Below are 25,900 nucleotides of genomic sequence, written 5' to 3' on the forward strand. Positions count from 1 at the left end.
TGTTATCCGAACACCCTGTATATATATTTTCACATTATTCATATATTGCTTTATAACAATTCTTTACTTATAAGTTTCTATTATTATTCTGCTGACAATGGAAAATCGCCTGCTGAGTTGCTAGCTGATAATAAATAGTATAAATACCCAACCAGCCGCTCAGAAGGACGATTATAGATTCAACTTCACCAACGCTGTAATTAAGACAAATAAAAGTGTTATCTTCCAAAATTGTTATAATTTCAAGTTATCTACGGTTAGTGCTGTCGAAATTCATCGAATCAGAACTGCTAGGGGTTGGTCAACTAGCCGCAGCTTCCTGTAGACAACGACCCAATAACTTACATGTGACTAAGTGGAACAAAATATCCTGTAAAAAAGAGTGGATGTTCCTGACAAAATACATCAAGGTGGGGAATATAAATCTGAAAGAATCCGAAGCCGTCGTAGCTTTCAAACTTCAATGGATGAGATGTCATCCGATTATTGCTTGATAACATGTGAAATAACGCAAACGTTTGCGACAGAGCAATAAGAACACAACAGATGGAACTCGGATAGAAAGTGAACCGTGACTGGAATATCGCCAGCCAGTTTTCCACTACTCTTTTGCATTCTCGATCATCACATACGCGTCCCGTGTCGGAAGTGATTGCTGCAATTTGAAAACTTTTCAGCCTAACCTCCATACACAGTTTCCTGCAAATAAAATCGGTGATTACTGTCCGTGCTTGATTTTATTACATGGTTGTTACTGAATTAAATTTTTCCGCTGTGGCTTCATTGTGGATATCAAGCTTTCATCAAACAACTGCTTGTGTCCCCAGGCATTTCTTTCACCTTTAAGACTACTATCAGAATCACTGAATATGATAGTAAATAAATTGTGTAGGTTAATGATATGAAAAATATAAATATGTCAATCTGAAAAGGTAGCGTCAAATATGTATAATTAGAAAACAGATCTTTTTATTGTAGGAAAACAAACTATATGAAACGAATATCCTATGAACAATAATTTAAAACTTTGTTATTACTACAACAACCCAATATTTGCACATTTCCTGCATTTTATTATATACGATATAATTTGATTAAAATGTTGGGACTAGTTTTATAATTAATTTGAATTACCTCAATAGCTTTCAGTTTGACTTTAATAATGTGCAATGAGGAAGTTGCATCAAATTTTCTTTTGAAGCAAAATTTATTTAAAGTGCAGAAAATTACGATAAAAGTATGTTTCTATACGTAAAACCCCTTTAAACTTAACTATTAATATGTAATTAATTATTAAAATATTGAATATAATTCGCCACGGTAGCGCAGTCGAACCCGGACAAGCCTTCCGCACAAGCCTTTGGCTTTGGATTTGGGGGTTGTCTCATTTATGTGGTGTGTTTTATGTTTTATGTATGTTTAATTAGGTGGGCGAAAACGGTCCCTAATTGGTCAAGCAATTTGTGACGTCAGGATCTGGTATATGAGTGTTAAGACTGACAAGACGCGAGAGGCTGGCGCTGTCATTGCATTGCTGTCATTTAATCTTGTGTAGAATTAGTGTGTGTTCGCATTGAATTCTGAGTAGTTTTGAGTAGTTAGTTTTAGTGTATAAATTTAAAGACAAGTTTCGTTAATTTTCATAGGTCTACGAACATTTTCACAATATCTACCCAGGCAGCTTTAATGCATGGCGGCTTCAGGATCAGAATTACAACACAAGAAAGTGAAAAACATAATAGTGTCTGAACATAAATATTATAGTACCCATGTGTAGTTCGACAACATTAGCTGCCCCCAACAAACTATTTAATGTACCAAAGGATGAGAAAATGAGGAAGAAATCATGCAAACATATTTTATAGAACATCTATTTTTGACAAATTATCAGATTGCTCTTGGATAAATCCGGCTTCTGTAGCCATATAATGTACAGTTTTTTAAATAATAACAATATTGTGTTAAGTAAAAGCAAAAAATATAAAATCTATACGGCACACGTTGTTTGCATAAACACAAATGAGTAAGAGTGAGATAGACTACAGAACACGACTCTACACGACTCGTTTAATTTGGACCGATACCGGATCGTGACGTAAGAGAGCATAGAGAATTATATTGAATTTATATATTTTTATAGGAAACCTATTTATTAAAAATTTAAAATTTATGTGGCAATTGACTTTTTACGATGAAAGGAATTTAATAAGAAAAGAAAAAAAATGTGAGACTTCCTCATTAGGGCAAAGTTTTAAAGAAAACACATTGATTTTCGAAACATCAGCAATTTATTGAAATGGGGCGATATATGACGATGTGTATTTTGTATTTTTCACTTTACGCTTTTTTGGCATATGAATATATTTATTTTTTTCAGAGACAAAATACCCAAATCAATAAAAAAATGTGATAGCTACAGTACAAATACGTTTTCTTTTTCTTTCTCGGAAATATTTAAAAATCATTGTTTTCTACTTTATTTTACATTTTGTAATGACCTGAACGTGTACAAAATAATGCACCACAGGTATATGTTACAGACAATAATTTATTGCAAAACTTAAGATGGAACGTGGTTGAGTAAAACTTTGCATGTCAAACAATAGAAAGCGATCTTTTCACTTTGCTTCTGGCGGTTGGCTGGGGAATAGGTTGTGAGGCTAGAACTAGATCTTCCACCCACATTTACACTTGTCAACTGATATACGATGCTGTAAAATTTCGCATTTGTTTCTAGGAGGACAATAGCAGCATTAAAATACAGACAGGTAACTCTTGCGTAAAGAATGACACCGCTAATTTACGTTCGTTGTAGATTAGATGCGAGTTGACATCTGGGTCGAATCCTAAATGATTAGCATTATACAGGGATGGCCAGAAGTACGGAATAAAATTCATATCATTTGAATGAGTTAATTTTTTTTAAAACACCGAAACACGTTAACTGATTTTGATTTTTTCCCATCTTTCGGTTATATAATAATTAATTTTTCTTCAACCCCCTAACCCCCAGCTACCCATACTTTTTTTTCAAATGGAAACATAAGCCATAAGGGGGCTCGTTGAAAAGCTTAGAGGAAACCGAATCCAGCCATACCAAATAAACACGTTTTGTTTTTTCAATAGCAAGGTTTTTAGGGTTGTATAAAACACCTACTTAACAAAAGAAATAAAATTGAATTATCTTCAGTGTTATCCTCCATGAATTTGCACAGAATAAAATAAATAATTTGAAACTGTACCTATCACTGCTAACGCAAAAAAGATATATTTTTTATGTTGCGTTTTTTTGGCACCACTTACTTGCCAGGCTTTCTGGTTAATTTTTCGCTTTAGTTGTAAATTGGAGTTCGATACGTTACTATTGTGTCAAAATCAAGTTATTTACTGAATTGCAATGGTATAGTCGGAAAGGCAACGTATCGAAATCTTGATATTGCTTGGATGTGGTGACAAAATAAGAAGTCAGGCTGAAGTGCGCGATTTATTTAATGCGAAATATCCCGAAAACCAAATCTCGCAAGGGACAGTTAGTAAAATATTTCACAAATTTGAGGAACACGGTACAGTACAGACTTTGACTGGACGGGCACGTGCTTTGAATGAAGAAAAGAAATTAGACATTGCATTAGAACTTGTTGAAAATCCTCATACTTCAACTGTTTCATTGGCCCGCAATCAGGATGCTTCTCGAACTGCAATTCGAATGTTTCTGAAACAAAAGAAATACCACCCTTATAAGGTATATCATTTTGGAAGACGATTATGATAGGCGATTACGATTTTGTGAGGAAATGATGAGACGGCGTGACGACAATAATGGTTTTCAACGAGACGTACTTTTTTCGGATGAAGCTACGTTTTATTTAAATGGAGTGGTTAACAGGCACAACTGTCGCTTTTGATCCCGGGAAAATCCACAGTGGACATGCCAATCGCATACGCAGCATCCACAAAAAGTTAATGTATGGGCAGGTTTCATCAACAACGGAATCTTGGGCTCATTCTTTTTTGAAGAAAATCTTACTGCCGCACGCTACCTGGATTTCCTAACATTTGAGCTGATACCTGCTCTAGCCGTGATTTTCCCTCATGAAATTGATCCAGATATACCGAATGAAAGAATTTGGTTCCAACAAGATGGCGCTCCCCCACATTTTGATATCTGATATTGATGTTCGAAGATACTTAGATGAAATGTTTCCAAATCGTTGGATTGGTAGACGGAGTACAGTTGAATGGCCGCCAAGATCCCCCGACTTAGCAGTCCTGGATTATTTTATTCGGGGATATTTGAAAGAAAGAGTCTACCAGGACAGACCGGATAATATTGAGAATTTAAAGAACAAGATTAGGGCGGAGAAGCATAATTTGCCAGCTGAAGTCATTCAGAATGCTGTGGACAGCTGTTACAATCGTCTTGGAGAATGCCAAATAGTGAATGGAGGACATTTTCAGCATTTGCGACATAGAGATTTTTGTAAATTATCTAGTTGTTTCAATTTCTAAATGAAAAAAAACTTGTTATTGAAAAAATAAAACTTGTTTATTTGGTATGGCTGGATTCGGTTTTCTATAAGCTTTTCAACGAGCCCCCTCATGCCTTATGTTTCCATTTGAAAAAAAAGTAGGGGTAGCTGGGGGTTAGGGGGTTGAAGAAATATTAATTATTATATAACCGAAAGATGGGAAAAAATCAAAATCAGTTCTGTTTCGGAGTTTAAAAAAAAATTAACTCATTCAAAACATATGAATTTTATTCCTTACTTCTGGCCATTCCTGTATTCTTCTACTCATTTTGTTTCAGTTATAATTACAAAATTATGTTTGTTTCTTTAAATCATGGTACAAAAAAGTGTAAAATAAATGAAAAAAATGTAGTAACCAAACAAGTATACCTATCTAATTAACTCTAAATGTGACAAAATTCAGTATAGAAAATGATTGAACCGACAGTTTAAGGAAAGAGAAATAGGCAGAGATACCAGATAAAAATGACGAAATAGTACATGGGATTATTGTGCGGATAAAAGTTTTGATTTTATTTTTTCTTTAAATAAAGCCCAAGACAGAGAAGTCAGTATTTTGTTTAAATATTTAGTTGGCGACCTCCAGTTGTCACTTTTTTCTTTCTAGACCTGGATTGTCATAATTGGTTACTTAAAATATGTCCTAATAACGCATTTTTTATATTTCTATCTAAATGACCGTCTGTCTATGCGAATACATAATTTTCAAAACAGTACCTAAGTATATGATTCTTTGAGGTCATTAGTTTTATGATCTTTAAATCTGATATTTTAGTCAATAACAATGCCTAAACTTTTTAGGGATTGTATTTTATCGTCATTCATCTACTGTAAGTTTTTGCGATAAGTTGACTCTAATATTGTTGTCATAAAAAAATAAGTCTACTAGTTATTTCGGATTTATTTTCATCCAGTGAATTTTAGATACACATGCTATACAATAGTTACCATATTTCAGAGATTTAATAAGGTTTAAGGTGTAAATAGCAACGGGCCTAAATTACTTTTTTATACATAAAAGAGATCAATAGTGGCAACCTTCAATTGTTTTGATTTTTTTTAAATGAAATACATCTGTCGATTTTATTGACAAATACACACTGTAGGTACATATATTCTTGTTAGATATGGAATAAAATGATGTATATCTTGAATAACCTCTGTATAAAATTAGCAATTAATTTCACGCACTTCGTGAGTTATGTAGGAGTCAAATTGAGGTCCTCGTTAGAAATCTAAAAAGGATAACAACAGGGCCTTCGTTAATATTAATTATTTTGGAAATGGAAAACAGACGAAATTTTGCCGACAAGACAACAGAATGTACATAAAAGGCTTATTAGAGCGTAAGAGAAACATTTAAATGGGGAATTATAACAAAGCGAAAATAAACAGTGAACTCCCAATAAGCATCTAAAAACTGGTTTTCTTAAAAAGTAAATAAAGCCATTAAAAACGAAAGTCCTTGAACTTGGCAGCAGATATCTGTAGTCACGTTGAAAGCATGAGGTTCTTTGCTAGTCCAATTAACTGCAACAACGTCGATTATAAGTTTAAATTCCTTCTTAAATTTATTGTTTTGAATTTGATTGTAAGCGATATAATAACATAAATTGAATGCGACTACTTATGAAAGTCTCATATTTAGATGTTTTGATAACAAATATCCTTCGCTCATTTTTCAAATTTGAAAACATTTAATCATTATTTTATATATGTATAGTGCCTCCATATGTGTAATGTATGGTATGTATGGTAGTATGTCAAAATAGAAAACTAAATAACCCCGTCTTTCTTTATCAGTATAAAAGGCTCCCCAAATTGTCGAACTGCAGTAGTTGCTAGTTGATGAGAAAGTTATTTTTAATTACCATGACTTAGTTGTTTATATTATATTATATATTCATCATTAGTAAAATTTGGTATAATTCTTGTTAATTTACACCCAAAAAGTATTTAGCTGATAACAGTGACAACATACAGAAGAGTTAATTGTGACAACTGGCATGACCGCAGCACACTTAGTTTTTCTTTGATTGATTGCGATCATATACGGTGTGAGGTGAATGGTAATACATTTTATTTTTTTATTAATAAACGAAAAGTTTTAAAAAAAAATTGCTAGAGAGGTAAAAGTTTCTAAAAGAACCAGTTTATCTAATGCGTATTTTCGGATATCGAGTTTTTACGAAATATAAAAGTTATGGCAAAAAATGGCTTGTAGGGTGGTTATTTCTACCCCTTTCGAGGGGTTAAAATTTTCGAAAAATAGTTGAAAACTCGCATCTGTATTAGTAAACAACCTGTAAAAAAATTGTTATTTGTACCTCGTTCGGTTTTCAAATTACAGCCAATTTTCAAATTTTTTGGGAAACTTTGATAGCCCATATCTCTTCAGTGGTGAACATTTTACTAAGGCGATTTTTTGCAGATCGTGTTCTTTTGAAATGTAGATTCACTGGTATCATTTATGCTACTCCACTCAAAAACACCCTGTATATAGATAGGTACCTTGTAGTATGTCTATATGTCTTAATTTACTAACTTCTGTTTTATCGCCATAAGGAGAATCTCGTCTTTATACTGAGAACCGACTGAAAATATAGGTTGCATAGAGGGACGATTCCATTTTCCATCAATACAACAGCCATGAAACCGCCTGAGTAATCCAGGCATAAACGATAGTGATTTACTCCTTTTCCAAGGATTTGCACATTCCTTTTGTTCCTAGATTAAGGCAGAATAATCTATGCATTTCACAGGTTATTTATTTCCCGCTTGAAGCAAGTATTTTATCAGGAAATCGGCAGCAAGTAATATAGTTTTTTGGTTCTGCTATAGCTGAGTAATTATATGTACTATATAGCTGTAGTGTATAATTATAGTAAGGGAAATGCATTACAGTAACGTAAATAAGCATATTTTTGTTGGTTTCATGGTTATTAATATCAGTACTCTCACATTGTGTCTTAACTTACTGCATACCTATTAACAAGTTTTGCAAGGAAAGTAATGTATAAATAATAAATTGTTTTTTTCCCAACAAATAAAATTATGTGCGAGATAAGACAATAATTTTAATTAGGTTCCTTTTACCTTTCCAATTGTTATTATTTCTTTATAAGTGCCGTATTTTTTGTAAAAATGTTTAATGCAACACTACCATGCTATTTATTCGATCGATATATACTCATGAGCTGTTGCAATAAACCAACAAATTCTTAAAACAGATTTTCCTTTATATTAAATACTTTTAGTTATGAGATACTAAGTATATTACATAATTCATTAACGTTTTGGGAAAAGTAATCGTTTCCGTTTAAGATTTAGGTCTTCGTACGACTTTTATATTATTATGTCGTTTTTGCACGAACAAAAAGAGTTATTGAATACACAGTTGTGATAAACTAAGATGGTAAACATGACGATGTACAGAATTATAAAATTATGTAACTTTTATTCTAGTTACGTTTACATAATTTTAATTTTGTAACATTTATTTCAGAAATAGTACTGTAAGGTTTTTACTACAGTGGGCAACAAATCTCATACTTTCTAATGTCAGGTAAAATTATCAGTTTACAAAAAAAAATAATATAATCATAATAGGGCGTTCCGTTAACAAATCGTGAATTGAGTTTAGTCTATACGAATTTGAAAATGCGCTTGAGAAAAAATTGAGGGTACAAATTGTCCTTATTTTAATGTATTTTGACTTTAAAAATAATGTAAAAATTGTACTTTCTGCGACTAGCATTTTAACAGAAGTTTAAGTACATGATTCAGTTTCGTAAAAGTGAAGGTAAAAAAGCGTTTCTCTTTAAACTAGATAATTTCCACCCATAAAAAAGTATTTCATATTCGCACCGTTGGAATGACACATTTGAATACGGATGTAGAGCGGTTAAATACCATTTTGCGTAAGAACTGTTCAAGATTTACATTATTCAAATTAGAAAAATAATTGATATAGGTAAGCAACTATTAATATGCTATTTTCATTTTATAACGTAAACTGGGACTGCTATTATGTACAATGTTTATAATACTGCTCAATGAAAAAAATGTAAATAGTAGATATTTAATATCGTAAAATAATTACTGTTATTATAAACCAATCAGTCGATATAGAATATAGAGTTAGAGTACTGTAGTCAGAAGTTTTAAAGAATAGTAATAAATACAATGAAAAATACTACACACAAATTGTAGAACTACCAAGGAACCTTTTATTTCAACTCAAAAATAAGTATGAATGCGGAAAAGGAAAATGGCTCAATTATAGAGAGAAATAAATACTTAAATAAAACATACATATTATTATTAACAAGCAAATGCATAATAAAACTTCTTAAAACAAATTCTTGATAAAATATTTCATTTAGGTAAGTGACAAAACATTAATGGTAATAAACTAACGTTGATATAATGTTTAAAGAATTATGTTAACAAAGCAACTCTTTCAATTTTACAATAAAACAATATTAACTAACTAGATATATAATTTTACTGACGAAGTGATTGACTAGTGCGTAGCTTTAGGTTTTCGAAAATATCAAATGTAGGGTGTCCCTGAAAAGGATGGACTGACCACAGGTTCCTTGGATGAACATAAGACTATTTAGCCTAACTTACCTATATACAGAAATGCAAGCCTACTGAGATATAGCCTTCTAAATATAGAATAGATAACCTATTTTTTTGAAATAATTTGAAAACTATTTTTCTTAGAAACTTCAAATTTGGTACACTTATTTTTTTATGTAAGGGCAAATAGAATTTGGAGAGAATACATATACAGGATGTTCTATTTCTAGTGCCTGTGCGCCACTGGCTATCCCGTAACTTTTTTGTGTGTATGCCAACAACGACAGAATTTATCTTTTTAAAAATAAGCACTATTTTAGAAGATTTATTTGCTCTTACAAAATTTCGATATCGTTTATGGATTTCGAGAAAAATTTGCATTTTTTATACATTAAATATAGGCAAAAATTCCGATTTAAAGAAAAATAATTTATAACTGCAGCCTCAAAACAGGGAATAATAATGAAAAAAAGTCACATTAAAAAAAAATAACTTCACATTTTTGGTATTAGTGTTATCAATCTATAAAATAAAAATCAACACTAATATTTTAAATAAACAATATTCACTAATAATGTAAGAAAATCAACATTAACATTTTAAATAAACTGATATTTGTAATCACATTAAAATAATATTACAGTAAATGGTTGTTCTTAAACGCAAACATTAATAATTGTGCATTACCTCTCATAACATTAATTTCATGTTGTATCCTTTCCCATATTCGTTTTCTGTATTTACTGAAAAGTTATTTTAAACTGTGGTCCTCAACGTTCCCCAAATGAAATAATTACATGGGTTTAGGTCCGGGGATCGAGGTGGCCATTTTAAAGGGGCATTATTTCCTTTACCTATCCACCTGTTAGACCTTTAATAACTTGTAATACCTACCTGTACCTGTAACCTGTAATAACTGGTCTTTTAATACCCTATTAAAGGAACTTTTTGAAAGCCAACCTCTGCTGCTAAACGCCTTTTATTTACTTGAGAAATTTCTTCGACCGTTTCCAAAATTTGTTCCTCCAGCTGAATAATTCCGGCAGTACATTTTCCACGATTTAATGTTACAGGTAAAAAAAGTCCTGTTTCCCGAAGGCTTCTCTCCGCATTAGCAAATGTTTTGTAATTTGGAGTCCTTCGATTAGGAAATCTTTCAGCATATGTTCGAACACTAGCACAATTTCCTTCACAATAACCCAAAACTACTAACGTATCAGTTTGTTCAGCAAAAGTATAAATTGCAATAAAAAACAAAGTAAGCTAAAATTAAATCACAGCTAGCTTGATACAGAACCTTTTAATTATTATTATGAATTTGTTTCTCTGTTATATGGCACCTCGTACTAGAATGTTCTATTTATCTTAAACTGATTTTATATTATTTAATGTGTAAAAATACCAATTTTACTCGAAATCCATAAACGATATCAAAATTTTGTAAAAGGCAAAAAATCTAAAATAGTGCTTATTTTTAAAAATATAAATTCTGTCGTCATTGGCGTACATACAAAAAAGTTACGAGATAGCCAGTCGCGCACAGGCACTAGAAAAAAAAATCCTGTATATGTATTCTCACCAAATCATATATTTACATTGCCCTTATATAAAAAAATATGTGTACCAAATTTGAAGTTTCTAACAAAAACAGTTTATTATTGAATTATTTGAAAAAAAAACAGGTTATCTGTTCTATATTTAGAAGGCTATATCTCAGTAGGTGTGCACTTTTGTATATGGGTAAGTCAGGCTAAATAAATAGTCTTGTTTTCATCCAAGGAACCTGTGGTCAAGCGTTGTCCATCCTTTTCAGGGATACCCTGTATATATTAGCGAGTAGGTAACGGAGTATGTATAGTAGAACAGCATCAACCATTACTGCAGAATACAGTAAATAAGTGTAAATCTCTATTATTATTAATGAAATAGATAGCTTATTTCAAAAATAGGATTTGGGAAATCTCGCTGAAGTTATATTCACGATTTAATTTCCCGTGTAGTTAACACTGAGACTTACGTGCTGGCGATAGGTAACAAAAATTAGTTTATTCAATCACAGAGGTCTGTATGATTTAAGATTGTTGGTTCGACACTGATGTTATAATCACTATTGACCTGCAGCTGTATACTATGATTCATGCTATATCACACTATAATAACAGTATAAGTTAATTTATTGGCATTGTTCTGTAAATTGATGATGGCAATCAAAAATAGAAATTTTTTGCTCGCTACGTGGAAAACTTGTTATTTATGCATTAATTTGCAACTTAAACAAACTGTGGCAGTGAACTCTATAAAAATGCATTGCTGCCAGTTAACCAATTCTTTTTTGAACAAAGCATTTAGTATTTCATTCAAATAAATGTCTTATTAACAACAAAGAAATCTTTAATTCATCAATTTCAAATATTTGAATCATTTGGCTACAATAAACTTTATGTATTTATTTCAATTAAATCTTTTTTTCAGTGTGGAGGAACGTGTTTTGAGATCAAGATATTACAACAAACTTCAATCAATTGCAATAGAGTAATGACAAAGACTGAAAGTAAAAATAAATGTATTTATTTTTACCGCAGTGATATTTTCTAGAATATATGTAAGCACGAGCTCGTATAGTCATTTTGACATTGCATACAAGCAACACGTCTCTTGAATAGCTAATAACTGGTAAACAAGCTCTGAAACTAAAATGTTTTATTTTATTTGTACAGTTCTTCACGATGTTTACGAGAACGTCGTTTAAATTTAAAATCATCTAGCCGTAAAATGCAAAACGAAACCATCTAAAATATCATACCCAGAATATCTAGTAATAGCGGAATGTCAAATTTTCCCAGTGGGGAGTTGTTGTAGCCAAAAGAAGCTGGAAGACGTTTGATATAAAACGGCGTTGTCTAAGTTTACAGCTGTAGTATGTTTGGCATTTCAATTTGCTAATGTAATTGGTTTATATATTACTAAAGTTATTTTAAGTTATGGGAAGTAAATCGTAATATATAACTTTAATATTTTAGATAACTAAGATCTCATGAAATCAAAGAACTAACATTACAAAAAATATACATAACGGAGATTGAACGATTTGGATGTGAATATTTTGATAAATTGAAAAAATTGGACAAAAACTTAATCTTTCAATTTAATAATGATCTCAGGGTCAATGATTTATCTGAAAATATATTTACTACATAATGATTACAATTGAGCAACCTGAAATTGTGGCGTCGTTACTTAATGAGTATTTTGTACCAGCTCCTCGAAATATTGTAGAAAATTTGTCTCCACCAAACATGCAATGTTAACAATAATAAAAATAACATAAGTCACTCTTTATTTTTGAAACCGTTTACAAGTCATGAAATATCAAATCTGTTAACTAGTAAACTTTAAACAAAAGAGTCATCGGGCTCTGATGATATACCAAGTTTCATAATAAAACAATCAATCTGTGCTATTGTCGAGCCACTTACGTATATAATAAATTTATCATTTGAAACGGGAAATTTTCCAAGTGTACTAAGAAAATGCAAAATTGTGCCATTTTAAAAAAACAGAATCCGCAATTATTAGAAAATTATAGACCAGTTTCTATACCCTCCGGTTTTTCAAAAATTTTTGAGTATTGTTTTTTAGATAGACTGCTTAATTTTCTTGAAAATCTAATTTAATTACAAAAAGTCAACATGGGTTTCGGAGTGGTATGTCGATAACTTCAGCCGTGCACTCCTTTCTTAATAAGATATTAGACTGTTGGAATATTTTGTGACCTAAGCAGGGCATTCAACTGTGTCGATCACAAGTTATTGATGTCTAAATTGTCCCACTATGGTATTAGAGGAATGTCTTTAGATTGGGTAGACACTTTTCTTGAAGGCCGAAAACAGTATGTAAGTTTGCAGCATTTTTATCAACATGTAATGAAAAGTGTGGCATCAAAGAGCGTAGATATTAGCATAGGAGTTCCTCAAGGGTCTGTTAAGGGTCCCATACTTTTTATTCTATATATAAATGACATTGGACACGCATTTTACAATGTATGCAGATGACATTTCTATAATAATAGTTCCTAATACATCGAATGAATTAATTCGACAAAACAGCAAGCACATTTTGACTTCATTAAATACTTATTTCACTCAACATCAGTTTTATATGAATCCTAAAAAAACTCAAGTTATTCAATTTCATAGCAGACAAAAGTAGTGTAACAATTTGGATATCAATCTTACTAACACTAAACTTAAATATCTATAACGAAACTGTTAAATTTCTTGGAATTCACTTTGATGAATGTCTAAATTGGAAGTATCATAGTGAAGTTTTGATATTAAAAATTTCTTCTTTGACATTTTTATTTCGAAATATTAGAACATTTTATAAATGAGGGACAAATTAGAATGTTATATTTTGCACAAATTGACTCACGTTTAAGGTATAGTGTTTGTTTCTGGGGCAATTCGACATTAAGCTCTAGTGTTTTTGTTGCTCAGAAAAGGATTTTACGGTGTATTGTTGGGGCACTAAGTAATCTGTCTTGTAGATCTATATTTAAGAAGCTTGGAATTTTAACATTGCCCTGCATATGCATATTTGAGATAAGTATGTATGTTTTTAAAAATAGGAATATTTTTGCTTTGAATAGTCATTATCACAGTGTGAATACTAGACGAAAGGATAAGTTATATGAGCCTTCTGCTAGATTAAAAATAACTAGTGACTCAACCAGATTTATAGGGCCTAGAATATTTAATTTGTTACCGACAAATATAAACCGAAACAGCATTTAAAAAGAGTTTGACAGACTTTCTGAAAGAAACGTGTTTTTATTCTCTAGAGGAATATTTTATTGTAATGTAATGTGTAATGTGTGCAATGTGTTTTGAATGTATGTGTTTTTTTTTGCTTTAAGTATAAGGCCTAAGGTTTTTTTAAGACCATTTCTATACAACAACTTTATTGTCATAAAAGGAAAATAAATGAATAAATAAATAAATAAATTATATCAACAATATGCTAGTCTAGCAAGTATATGATTAAACCCCTCTTAAGCTACTGTGAAGATTTCCGATAAGATAATTCAAAACTAACGTGAAATTTTCGCAACACCTTTTTTGTGTTAGTTGACAATATGCAAGAAGTATGTACCTAAACAATTATTAATGGTAAATTGTATGTTTGCGAGGACAAACCAATTTCCCGCTATAGTGTAACATTAAGAGTCTCTACTTACGTTAAAAGCTTCGACGAATTTTGCTTTAATTTGAAAGCCATGTAGCATGTAGCTGATTTTGCAATGGGTACATCAGCTGATTCAGATACCACAAAAATGTACTTCAAATAGGTTACTTATAAATTACACATATTTTTGCATCTAAAATTTGTGTTAAGGACCAGGAAAGTTTACTTCTTAGATGCTGTTGTGAAGGTGTAAAGTGAAAAAGTGGTAGGTGACACATATTTTTAATAAGGATTTGCAAGGACACATTATTTTCCGTTTCATTATTCCTTAACTCTAATACATTACCGTTTTAGCTTATCAGTCGGTATAAAAGATAGAAAATAACAGTATATTTAATAAGATACAAGTATATTCGTTTGTACAACTCTAGAGAACGTAGTGTCTAGTAGTCAAAAGCTGGCGTGCGCGAATCGTTTACATGCTCAATGCGTACTCTCTTGCATCTGGAGAAGTCGGTCACGAACGCTAAAAATTGTGACTAACGATGATTTAATTCTTCTTAAGCCAAGAAAATAAATCTTACATATTTCAGCTGCTAGACAAATTTATCGCCACAATTTATTATCAATTTGGAAGATTTTGCTGCCATTAAATTTGGTACCTAAAGGTGCTGTAACTAGCACGTTTTTAATATAATTTAAAAACCTGTTAAAATATAATTAAATTACAAAATGTGACTCAGTAGGTAATTTGTCTTAATATTATTTGTCATTTTAGATTTAATTGTTGCTCGCTAACAAATAAATTTTAAGTGAATTTCGAAGTATCGTCTGATGAAGAGAGCGCTACGTCTTCCGAAACGTCAAGAAGTATAAACCAATGACGTCGTAATCAGTCCGAAAATCATTCAACAGTTGACAACTATCATGGAAGCAACACTTGTATTTTAATTTCAATAAGTACAATACTAGTATTATTAGATTTATATGAACTATTTCCTGACAAAAAGGCTAAAGTTAATGACCTGGATCGGCACACGTATGCACACTGTAATGCAACTTAGCCAAGCTGTGTTAATTATTATCCAAGTTCTCTTTTAATTTAAATAATAATATTTAGGAAACAGTTAAATTTAGGACCTATGCCATATATCACTTTTTTGTTTATTTCGGTCCAATCTACCATCTGTTCAAATAAGTCTCTTTACACCCTGTATAATGCATATAAGTATGTATAGGCAAACAGTTACTGTAAATTAATCTTTCGTTGAACAAATATTATTGTAAATGTTAACAAACTATTTTTTTTCCACAGCGTGAAAAGTGTCATCTAAATAGGTGACCATATTTTAATATTAATATCCTGACTGGCATATATTTTATTACATAGTAATGAACAAATCCATTGTCATATAAATTTAAATGCATCATATTTACAAATTTGTTCAATCGAAAGTCATATAAAATATTCATTTCATGGTATATTGAAAAACAGATACCTGGTTAATAAAAAATTGTCTATAATTTAATTCTAGTCCCAAGGGCAATATATGTAATTTAACGTCTCACTGATTTTTAAATCCGTGCAATATTTAATATCTGTATATAAAGTTTCCAAAATGCGTGAAAAATTATTTTAAATCTATTTATAAAATGTTTTCAATTCACACAACTCAATTTTGTCATTTACAACAATCACATTCGCTAGTAGTATCTGAAAAAAGCTCGTCAAAGAATTATTTTATTTGCATCAATCACCTAAATTCTTCCATAAACATGAAACAGACATTTTCAAAATTGTGAGCGATACCAGATACAATTAATTCCAAAGAAAATACAGAATATATTTGTCTTAGTAGTTTTCATTAAACAGTTTGAGTTTATTTAACTACATGTATTTATATGTTAGACGATTTAAAGCTTGCAAGTGTCAAATTAAAATATAGACGCATTTCCATTATTTTAAACGACCGTAACTACTGTTAAAGCATATATTGGCCTTGTTGGATACTATGAACTTGAATGTGTTATATATTATAATCGTACGTAACCATGAATATATCTACCGAGCAATGCTACCTTTTATTTTTAAAACAAATATGAATATTAAATGTAACTTTTATAACACCATAAGTGAATTTCATGTCTAACAAAATTATCACCTTTAAAAATAGCACTTACTGAAATAACTGCCAAGGCTCTTATTGATTTTTTGAGTTGAAATTGAAATATGACACGTACATTTCTTTTGATTTGTAAATAGATTACCTACTTTAAAGAAAGTCACTCCAATATGTTAATATCCGGATATGACTTGCTAACGAACTGAGGCAACTATTGACATATGTTATATAAATGTAGTGAATGATAGATTCTTACATAAAATAGTTAAAAATAATTATTTGGGACATGTCTTTTACCATTGTCGGAGATAAGCCCTTCACTTTTAAATGTTACGTCAGTATTTCAAAATGTACTTATTAGTTTCAGAATATAATAACCAGCGATATGTAATAGAGCAATTACTGGTAAATATGTGTATTTGATGTTCCGTTCAGATAAAATGCCAAGCATTCCCAATGGACATGTCAAGATATTGATAGTACTTTTTTCTTCAATTGGTTTATTTACATTATTCTTAAAAGCTTTACATGCCAATGCTGTTAATTCAGTGCGTTTTTGATTTAGATAATTCCAGAATGCATTTTTGCCTTTATTAACGACTTTTTGCTAATAAAAAAGAGGTCAATACTTATTTTTAAATTACACAAAATCAGTGAACTCTTTTCTTACCCTAATGATGATTTTATTAAGATCTGAAATAAGAACAAAAAAGTAATTTCAAACCTTGGTAGAGTTATGTTCTTTGGACTCTACATTAATGGAATTTATAATGATCAGTTTAGTGTCAGTATTTATGTTGCTAAAAGAGGACAATTATAACAAAATTATGAATACAAATTTATTGAAAAAGTCGGATTTGTTAAATTTGAAATAAATCAAAAAACGAATACAAACCCCTATAGAATCACATAAAAGTGCTATCAACTCATATTCTATTCATCGTTCTCCTCCATACTTGAAAATAGTCAACCCAAAGTTTTATTCACTGCCGTAAGTACATACAATAGGCACAGAAATTAAGGGATATTAAAAAAATCCCAAAATTTTGGGTGATTTTCAAAGAGCTGTAACTTGGAGGGAAATGGTCGTAGAGAAAATAAAAAAAAAGAAATTGAAGCTTCAGGTGTCTAGTTTTCAGATCTGGTTTAAAATTTTTTAGCTTCAGCAGTTTTTGAGTAAACATAAGAAAATCAACCGAAAAAATATTGTAAATTTTTGCTTTTTTAAAAAGGCGTATAAAATTAAATTATCTATAAGAGCTTTATGATGAAATTACCAAAAAATTCCATAGGACTTTTTAAAAAAGCAAAAATTTACAAATTTTTTTTCCGTTGATTTTCTTATGATTACTAAAAAACTGCTGACGTTAAACATTTTTAAACTGCAGATCTGAAAACTAGACACTTGAAGCTTCAATTTCCTTATTTTTTATTCTTTCTACGACCATTTCCCTCCAAGTTACAGCTCTTTGAAAATCACACAAAATTTTGGGAATTTTTTAATATCCCTTAATTTCTGTTCTGTTTACATTTTAAAATTAAAAATGTCTATCCCTCCCCTGAAGGACAGACTTGGGAATTTGTCTGTACGTGGTATTAACATTGTAACATGATAGGAAATACCGTAAGGAGACCTTAACTAAACGTATTTAATTACAATTTCAAAGTGCAGTAAACAATATTTTGAAACACGAATAAATGTCTGTATTTTAGTGTTGTATTAGGATTAGAAGGTAGCTATTTGTTCATACATAAATCTAAATGAATATTCCAGTGACCTTGACTAGTAAAAATGATTTAATTCAGTATAATTTTATTCTACAGCTAGTAAATCACTTATAAGAATTACACTTTATACAGGAACGGTGTGACACTTTTTGTAGTCTAGCTACTGATAAAAAAATTCCTAATTATATATAATATCAACTAATCCAAAATGCTTATTTCAACCTTTCATTTTAGTACAGTCAAGCCGCCAAAGCATGAAAGTGTTCAATTTAAGCGTAATTGCAAGCAAAAATGCGTTTTTCAGGCTATCCTGACACCAATGTGTGCCGATACAATAAAAGCAGCTTTCGTGCGGTGAAATACAATTCACAGCCTCTATTAATCAGGCAGCAAAAAACGCTGATTTAAATTCAGCTACGTGCGTTTATGAGCTGTTTCCGAAAAACAAACACATCTGTTGTTGCAGTTACGAAAAATATGACATAATAAAATGGTACTGATTTGTAACCGAATCCAATGATTCCAATGTACCTGCATTCGTATTTGCGGGTGATTCATGGAATCCTACGTGAGCGACAGGTATGATACCCGGACATATTTCACTTTAGCTGATATGCACTACACGTTACTAAACTGAAAAATTAAAAGGGGATATTCCACTGTCGATTTGAAGTTATTCCCATGCATCACAATATTTCTTGCTGAGTTAATAAAACTAGTTTGTTCATTCATCTTTTCTTCGCAAAATGCCTAAAAGATCATACATTAAAATAAAATATAACTCCAGCACTGATATTAATTTTAATAGATTCTCGGAATATGCTGTTTGATATATTGACGTATAGTAATTTTCATATTGTCTACGGTTTCTATTTTAATAATGTCATTATGCATAAATTGATTGGTATCATGAATGACGAATACAATTTTGGGATTATTTTCTTTTTATCAGAACTATATATATATATACATATATATTGAAAATTTGCAAAATATGAGGTAAATAATCCAGTATAAAGAAAAAGGTTTACTTTATATCAAAGAATTGTCATCAATCATTTAATAATTATTCATTCCTCTCAAAGAAACCTCAGCCACTGTGCCTGAGGCACAAAAAATTGTTTTCTACCAAATTGTTGCAGTCTATGTATAATCTGAAGAGCCTCTATCTAAATCTGAATCCATGTTCAATGTTCATAGGAAACTTGTTCTTAAAGTAGCGTTTTCTATTTCCTGTTTCATTATAGTTTCATATTTCATAAACACCCAGTATATTCTCTACAATTTATCACTACAACTGTGTTTATTTATAGATATTTTTTGTATATTACAGAATGAATAACATAACATATGTTTATTTTTCTTAATCCATAATCCAAGGGAATATGGGTTTTGTCTGTCTTAACGCGTATTCTCTTCACAAACTCTTCTATGAATAATTCCGAATCATCAACGACGCAGTAATTAAAATACATGCAAACCCACATATATGTTCTCAAGCTTAAAATAATTCATAGAATAGAACAATAACTTTGTTGCAAAACAACTTGCGACATCACAGATGAACACAGACAAAAATGTATCCGCCTGGTCAATGTTAGTCTTAATTACAATTATTACTGCATGGTTAAATATAGATGTCGACAGTTTTTATTCGCCTGCTGTGATGCTGAGTAGAATTAGTATAAATATCTACTTTATAACAACGAATGTTTAGATAAGTCGGAGATATGGATAAAGAAATGCAGTGGTTTATGTACCAGAGATTGTGGAAATAACATGTTCGATCAATATTCATAAAAAATGCCTTCACATTGGAAATATTATTCAGTTCAGTGTCGGGAATTTACATTACTGTTAGCTGGTTAATTAATTGCAGTAAAGACATGGCTCGTTATAAATGCTCTTGATAATTAAATGTCAATAACTGTTCAACAAAGCGTGTAACGAACTTCTAAGGAAGTAGAAGTACCACAGTTCAAACAAATTCAACTACTTTTAACACAAAAAAGACGATGATGAAAAAACCATTTTCTTTTCCCAAATAGTATTTTTTCGGATATTTTTTTTTCCAGACACTTGCAACGAAAATTTTGGAACAAACGTATTTTTACAAAAATTTAAAATATTTCGCGAAGTATAACTGCTGCTGTCACAAGCGGTAAACAACTAGAGCGATTGCAAAAACGAATTTAATACTGGTTCTAAGAAAAGTGAAACCAAATATGCTCACTATCTTTTTGTTTCTAATCTGTTATATAAGTTTGCTTAAAATATGACCGCTCTTATAAATCTCTCCCCGATGTCTTCGCGAACTACACTAACAACTTTCTATGAAGCACTACTAAGTCAACGAGTCAGGAGCTTCCACTTGACATTCAAATAAAAGTCAGTTGAAAAAATTGTGATGAGCCTCCATCACGGTCAATGTTGTACAGGGTGTACCAGAAATGAATACAAAAAAGATAATTATAAAGTATAATGGCATAACTCTCTACGACACTTTTTGAAAAATTAAATATTAATGAGTTACATAACCTCAAAGTTGTGTTTTTTTAGTACTGACTTTTCTTAATTCTTTTTTTAATTTGGTTTACTTAATATTGATAAGAAACAGCATGTACAAAAGAAAGTTGCAATACCCTAAGGGGTATGAAGAGTCCTGCTTAACCTCCAGAAAATTTATTCAAACTGGTTTTTATGCAGTTTTTTCAAAAAATTAGTAATAAAAAAATTATTAATTAATTAATGCAATTAAATATCACTTAAAAGTTTTTAATATTTACCATTGTATAACATAATGTGGCATTTTCAATCAAATTGCAAAGTAGGTACATTTGAACTTTCTTTTTCATTACAAATTAAAGAACGTTTTTTTGTCGAAGATGGACGACGTTGTCGACACATTATGAAAATGTTTAATATCAAATTGTTTATTTTTATAAAATTACAAAAACAAAAAAGTCATAGTCAGTACATAGGAGTCATTTAAACTTTTTAGAGCTTTAACATTAAAGTTTTTTTCATACAGTTTGTTACCAATAATAAGTGCACCTATAATGGCTGTTACAAATTTGCTTCTCACTACAGGGCTCTCGGAAACGGTAGGAGGTATGAAGTATCTTAAATGGGGGCAAAGTTGCGTAATCAGGGGACCAATATTATGCCTCTAAAAAATCAAGGCTAACATGATTAGTTTTCGAAATATTTGAAAAAAAAAACGAAATTTTGGAAATCCGTTTTTGTTTAATTTCAGACTTATTTGAGGTGATATTGAAAAAAGAAGAACACTTTCTCATGGCCACTTTTTGCCCTCTATCGAATGGCATAATCAACTTTTATATGTAACGTTTCGTCTCTCCAGAACCATCATCAATTTCATTTTTTTAAATACGGCCCTAGAAATTGTATTCTCATTTTTTGTAAGTCTTCATGACCCTCAATACTATACTGCCTCAGCCCAAACCAGATTCAAACGTTTTGTCTCGAAAAATTCATCTTCAGTGTATTCGTTCCAAATTTATCTAAATTTTTTATTTAGATTTCTTTATTTATTGAATTATCGTACACTGTGTGTCGTTAGACCCTGTGAAATCCATCTAATTATTTAAACTATTACCACCATGCATTACAATAAAACATTTATTATTAACTATTACCATCACTTGGTCATCCATAACTCGATAAATTGTTGCGTCAAAATTAAAACATTATTACAATTTTAATTTTATTATGACAAATTAATTTTTTAAAATACATATGAACAACCAAAACGCCAACTGAATATTATTCTTTAAAATACTTCAGTAAATGTTCAAAAATATTTTCGTTTTGGCACAGGTTAAAAATGAAGATCAACGTAATATTATCGGAATTTATTATATCTGTAATCGCAACTGTGAAAGAGCATGTCAGATGTATTTGTATGAATATCCTGAAAAAAATAGATCGGAATTTGTTTGAATTTTGACCACTCGAGAAGCCTAGAAATAACTATGGACACGGGAATAAAACACTATTAGTGATATTATTTTAATGCGTGGTGGTAATAGTTTAAATAACTAGATGGATTTCACAGGGTCTAACGATACTTACAGTGTACGATAATTCAATAAACAAAGAAACTGAAGATGAATTTTCGTCTAAACGTCTGAATCTGGTTCGAGCTGGGTTCCAGGGTCGTATTTAAAAAAAATTAAATTGATGATGGTCCTGGAGAAGCGAAATGTTACATATAAAAATTGATTATGCCATTCGATAGAGGGCAAAAAGTAGCCATGAGAAAGTGTTCTTTCTTTTTCAATATCACCTCAAATAAGGCTGAAATTAAACAAAAAACGGATTTCCAAAATTTCGTTTTTTTTTCAAATATTTCGAAAACTAATCATGTTAGCCTTGATTTTTTAGAGGCATAATGTTGGTTCCCTGATTACGTAACTTTGCCCCCATTTAAGCTACTTCGTATCTCTTACCGTTTCCGAGATCATTGTAGTGAGAAGCGAATTTGTAACAGCCTGTATATTTACTTTTTTAAATTTCACAAACGAAAAAGTTATGGTTAATAATTATTTTGTCAACAAAAGCCAGTCAAGTAATTTGGTGTCTCACAACTCATTCATATTTTTTATATCTCAGATTTTTGCCAACAAGAAATTATCAAGTTTGAAGCAAAAGGCTTAATTAAAAAAGAAATTGAAAAATACATATATTATTTAAAAAAAAATGCACTTTTTTCCGTAACACTTGACACTGCACAGTATAGTTTAAAGATAGACGTCAAAATCCAAATTTGTAAATATGTGTACCGAAAATTTGGTTATTTCCTATTTCATTTTATATTATGTCAGCGGTATATTACCAAAAACTAACAAAGTTAATAAAAAAATCACAATTAGGAAGTGCACAATAAAAAAAGTGAAGTTTTGTTTTGCTGTCAAAACCAAGAAAAATTAATTTTTGTTTTCCAGGGGAAAATTTTATTTTCGATTTTTTTTTTCTTAATTATCGTAATATTTTTGCTTAACAATTTATTTTGAAATACTTTTTAGTAACTACTTTTAATTAGTAAACATTTTTAGAATTGAGAAATGTTTTTCCATTCATAAATTTTAAAATTATGTTAATTTTTTATCACTCAAAAATATAGACATTTTCAGAATTACTTTTTCTAAAATTTAAATTAATATCAAATATTGAAAAAAAATCTAAGGTCTGAAAAATATTTTTTTTTTAATATATTCTTCATTAAAATTCTAAAATCACAATTCCTTCATCGAATCTGCGAAACATCACTGATTAATGGTACTTCCTGCGTAACAATTAACACTTCTTATTTACATAGTGAAACTACTTGTTTACGAGTACAGGAACAGAGTTCCTCGTCTGACCGACTATCGATATCTCCGAGCATCTTCCGCGTAATAGACCATCAGCGTTATCGCCAACACTTTCTAAGGAGTACAATCACCGCGGCGTCTTTGTCACCGATTAAAAGAGAACAAGCGGTAGCGAGGGTGGTAGAAAGCGGAGGTCAAAGGGTCACCAGCTAAAAGGATAAGTACTCACCGGTAAGGAGAACGAGGGGAAGAACACCAATGAAGAAGGAGAAGTGGACGAACTGAGGTCTGCTGGTCGACTGAACAGCGTACGCCTTCTACGAAGCTCTTGCGCGGCGCTCCAACCCAAAGAATATTTTCTCTCTAGGTCATAAGACCATTCCGGAGTGTTATCTTACTACAATGCCCGAGAACTATTCCTCTAGCGCTTACGCTCTGAGCGGTTCCACGCTGTAAAGCGCAGATTTCGGCAATAATTTGAAGAGCAAGGTTAACACGGAGCACGCCTAGATCGAGAATACGGCGTATAAAAATGTCCATAAAAAATCGCATAAGAAGTGTTAAATTCTGGCCGACAGAGATTTCTATCTGTGTATTGGGTTTTATGTTAGTTGTGTGTGCAGTGAAAAGCGTGCTAAAAGTGCTTTATGGACCAAATGACTCCATCTAAAAAGGAGAAAATAGATAAAGATTGCAATAAAAACACGTGAAATCAGTGGAGAATGTGTGGGAAAACTTATTATACCTTATATTACTAGTCTTTACTTACAGACGCAAAAACCACAACACTAAACACTTATCTGTCACAGAAGACCTTTTAAAATTATTAAAATACCATTAAAACACCACAAATCTAGATGTATATGATATGTTAGACAGATAAATTTTGCTTTTCATAAAAATTTGATGCTAGTCGAATAGAAATGTTTGGATTTACATTTTGCCCAGCCAAAGTAGACAAACCGAAACAGCTATCTTAAAATATTCGAATTTATCCCAGAAAAATCTCTTGCGTCCTCAAACAATTTTCAAAAATTATTTGCAAAATATGTTACACGAAAATATACGAGAAATAATTCTCAACAAAAAATTCAAAAATCAAAAAATATATAAATAGTTTGTCTTGTCTTTATTAGAAGATTCAAACTTACCGGATTCTAGGAAATTGTCATATTTTGTACCTATTTACATATAACCATTATTTTTTAATTCGATTTGTTTAACACTGAGCTAATTACTGCCTGTCTATATTTTTTTGGCAAACATAGACGACAATAGTTTGTTTTGTATTAATTGTTGCTTTGTTCTCTTCATTGACACAAAAAGGTGTATGGCGTTTATGTCTCATAAGTCAGAATTAACTGACGTATGTCGAAGTTGAAAAATTATATATAAGTAACATGTTAAAGATAGAACAAAATGACAATATTTTTGCTTATACTTATGGAAATAATTTTATAAAGTTTTTTCAGCAAAATATTTGCAATCCTTATGACCACATAAAAACTAATTGTTTTAATAAAAATATAAAACATTACATTTATACAATCTGTAAAAATACATATCACATACGTAACTCATAATCATCTGTCACGTTAAATAGATATCAATTCTATTGAAATGGGCAGAAAACATACTAGTCATTTTTATTATATATGTAACAATTGTCAAGAAGTTTCTATGAGAAGGTAAAAAATATTTTAAAGTATCTTAAATGACACCAGTTGGCTACACAAATTTTTATCGAAAAAAATTGTAACTTGTTTGTTTTTTTTAAATATCTGCCTCTTGATATATTGTATAAAATCTTAATATGCAAAATCTTAAAATAAACTTTGTAATGTACCTAAATTACCAAAATCTTAAAATACCTCTATTAGTCCAACCAAATTACACTTGGAGAAAAATGTTACCTGGACTTTTATAAGTGGAAATGGTAAAAGTGGCTTATAATAAACCTAAAAACAATAATTGCGTGAGCAGGGGTGGCAGAGGATTGATTTGGGGGGTTGAAAAGTTGTGAAAAATTGTATCATTGGAATTTCTGGCAAAAATTGACGTCAAACAAAATAGCATCTACTACAAAAGTTGTAGGTCATGCAAAAATATATAACTTTTGTAGACGTCACTATTTAAGATAACCTCAAAATTCCCGAGAAAAATGAGAAAAACGGTTTTTTCTGATTTTTCGTTTTTTATTTTTCATTTCCGCAAAAATAATTTAATTTTGATGAAACTTGGTGAAAGTATACCTTTCTGTGTCTTAAATAATCGCAAATTTTAAAAATACAAAAAAAAGTTTCCGAAATATTAATTTTTTCCGGTCTGAAACACTTTTTTCTTCTTCTTCTACTTAGAAAAATCATCGAACAGAGTTCTGCTGGTGATCATTTATTCGTTTTGACATTTATAC

General features: G+C 30.7%; 1 protein-coding gene across 1 annotated transcript in view; it reads right to left on the minus strand.

The window, feature by feature from the left end:
• LOC108906690 overlaps positions 1–25,131 on the minus strand; it is a gene marked incomplete at its 3' end in the record, with an annotated part of 175,344 nt that extends 150,213 nt beyond the window's left edge. The window contains exons 1-2 of the mRNA XM_018710023.1: positions 25,125–25,131; positions 23,717–23,880 (exon numbers count right to left, since the gene is read on the minus strand). Coding sequence (XP_018565539.1) covers positions 23,717–23,880; positions 25,125–25,131 — 171 coding nt within the window. The remainder of the gene's footprint in view (positions 1–23,716; positions 23,881–25,124) is intronic.
• Between the last annotated feature and the right edge of the window lie 769 nt (positions 25,132–25,900).

The sequence above is a fragment of the Anoplophora glabripennis genome, unplaced genomic scaffold (genome assembly GCF_000390285.2).
Source record: "Anoplophora glabripennis isolate ALB-LARVAE unplaced genomic scaffold, Agla_2.0 scaffold64, whole genome shotgun sequence".
In the NCBI taxonomy this organism is placed as follows: Eukaryota; Metazoa; Arthropoda; class Insecta; order Coleoptera; family Cerambycidae; genus Anoplophora; species Anoplophora glabripennis.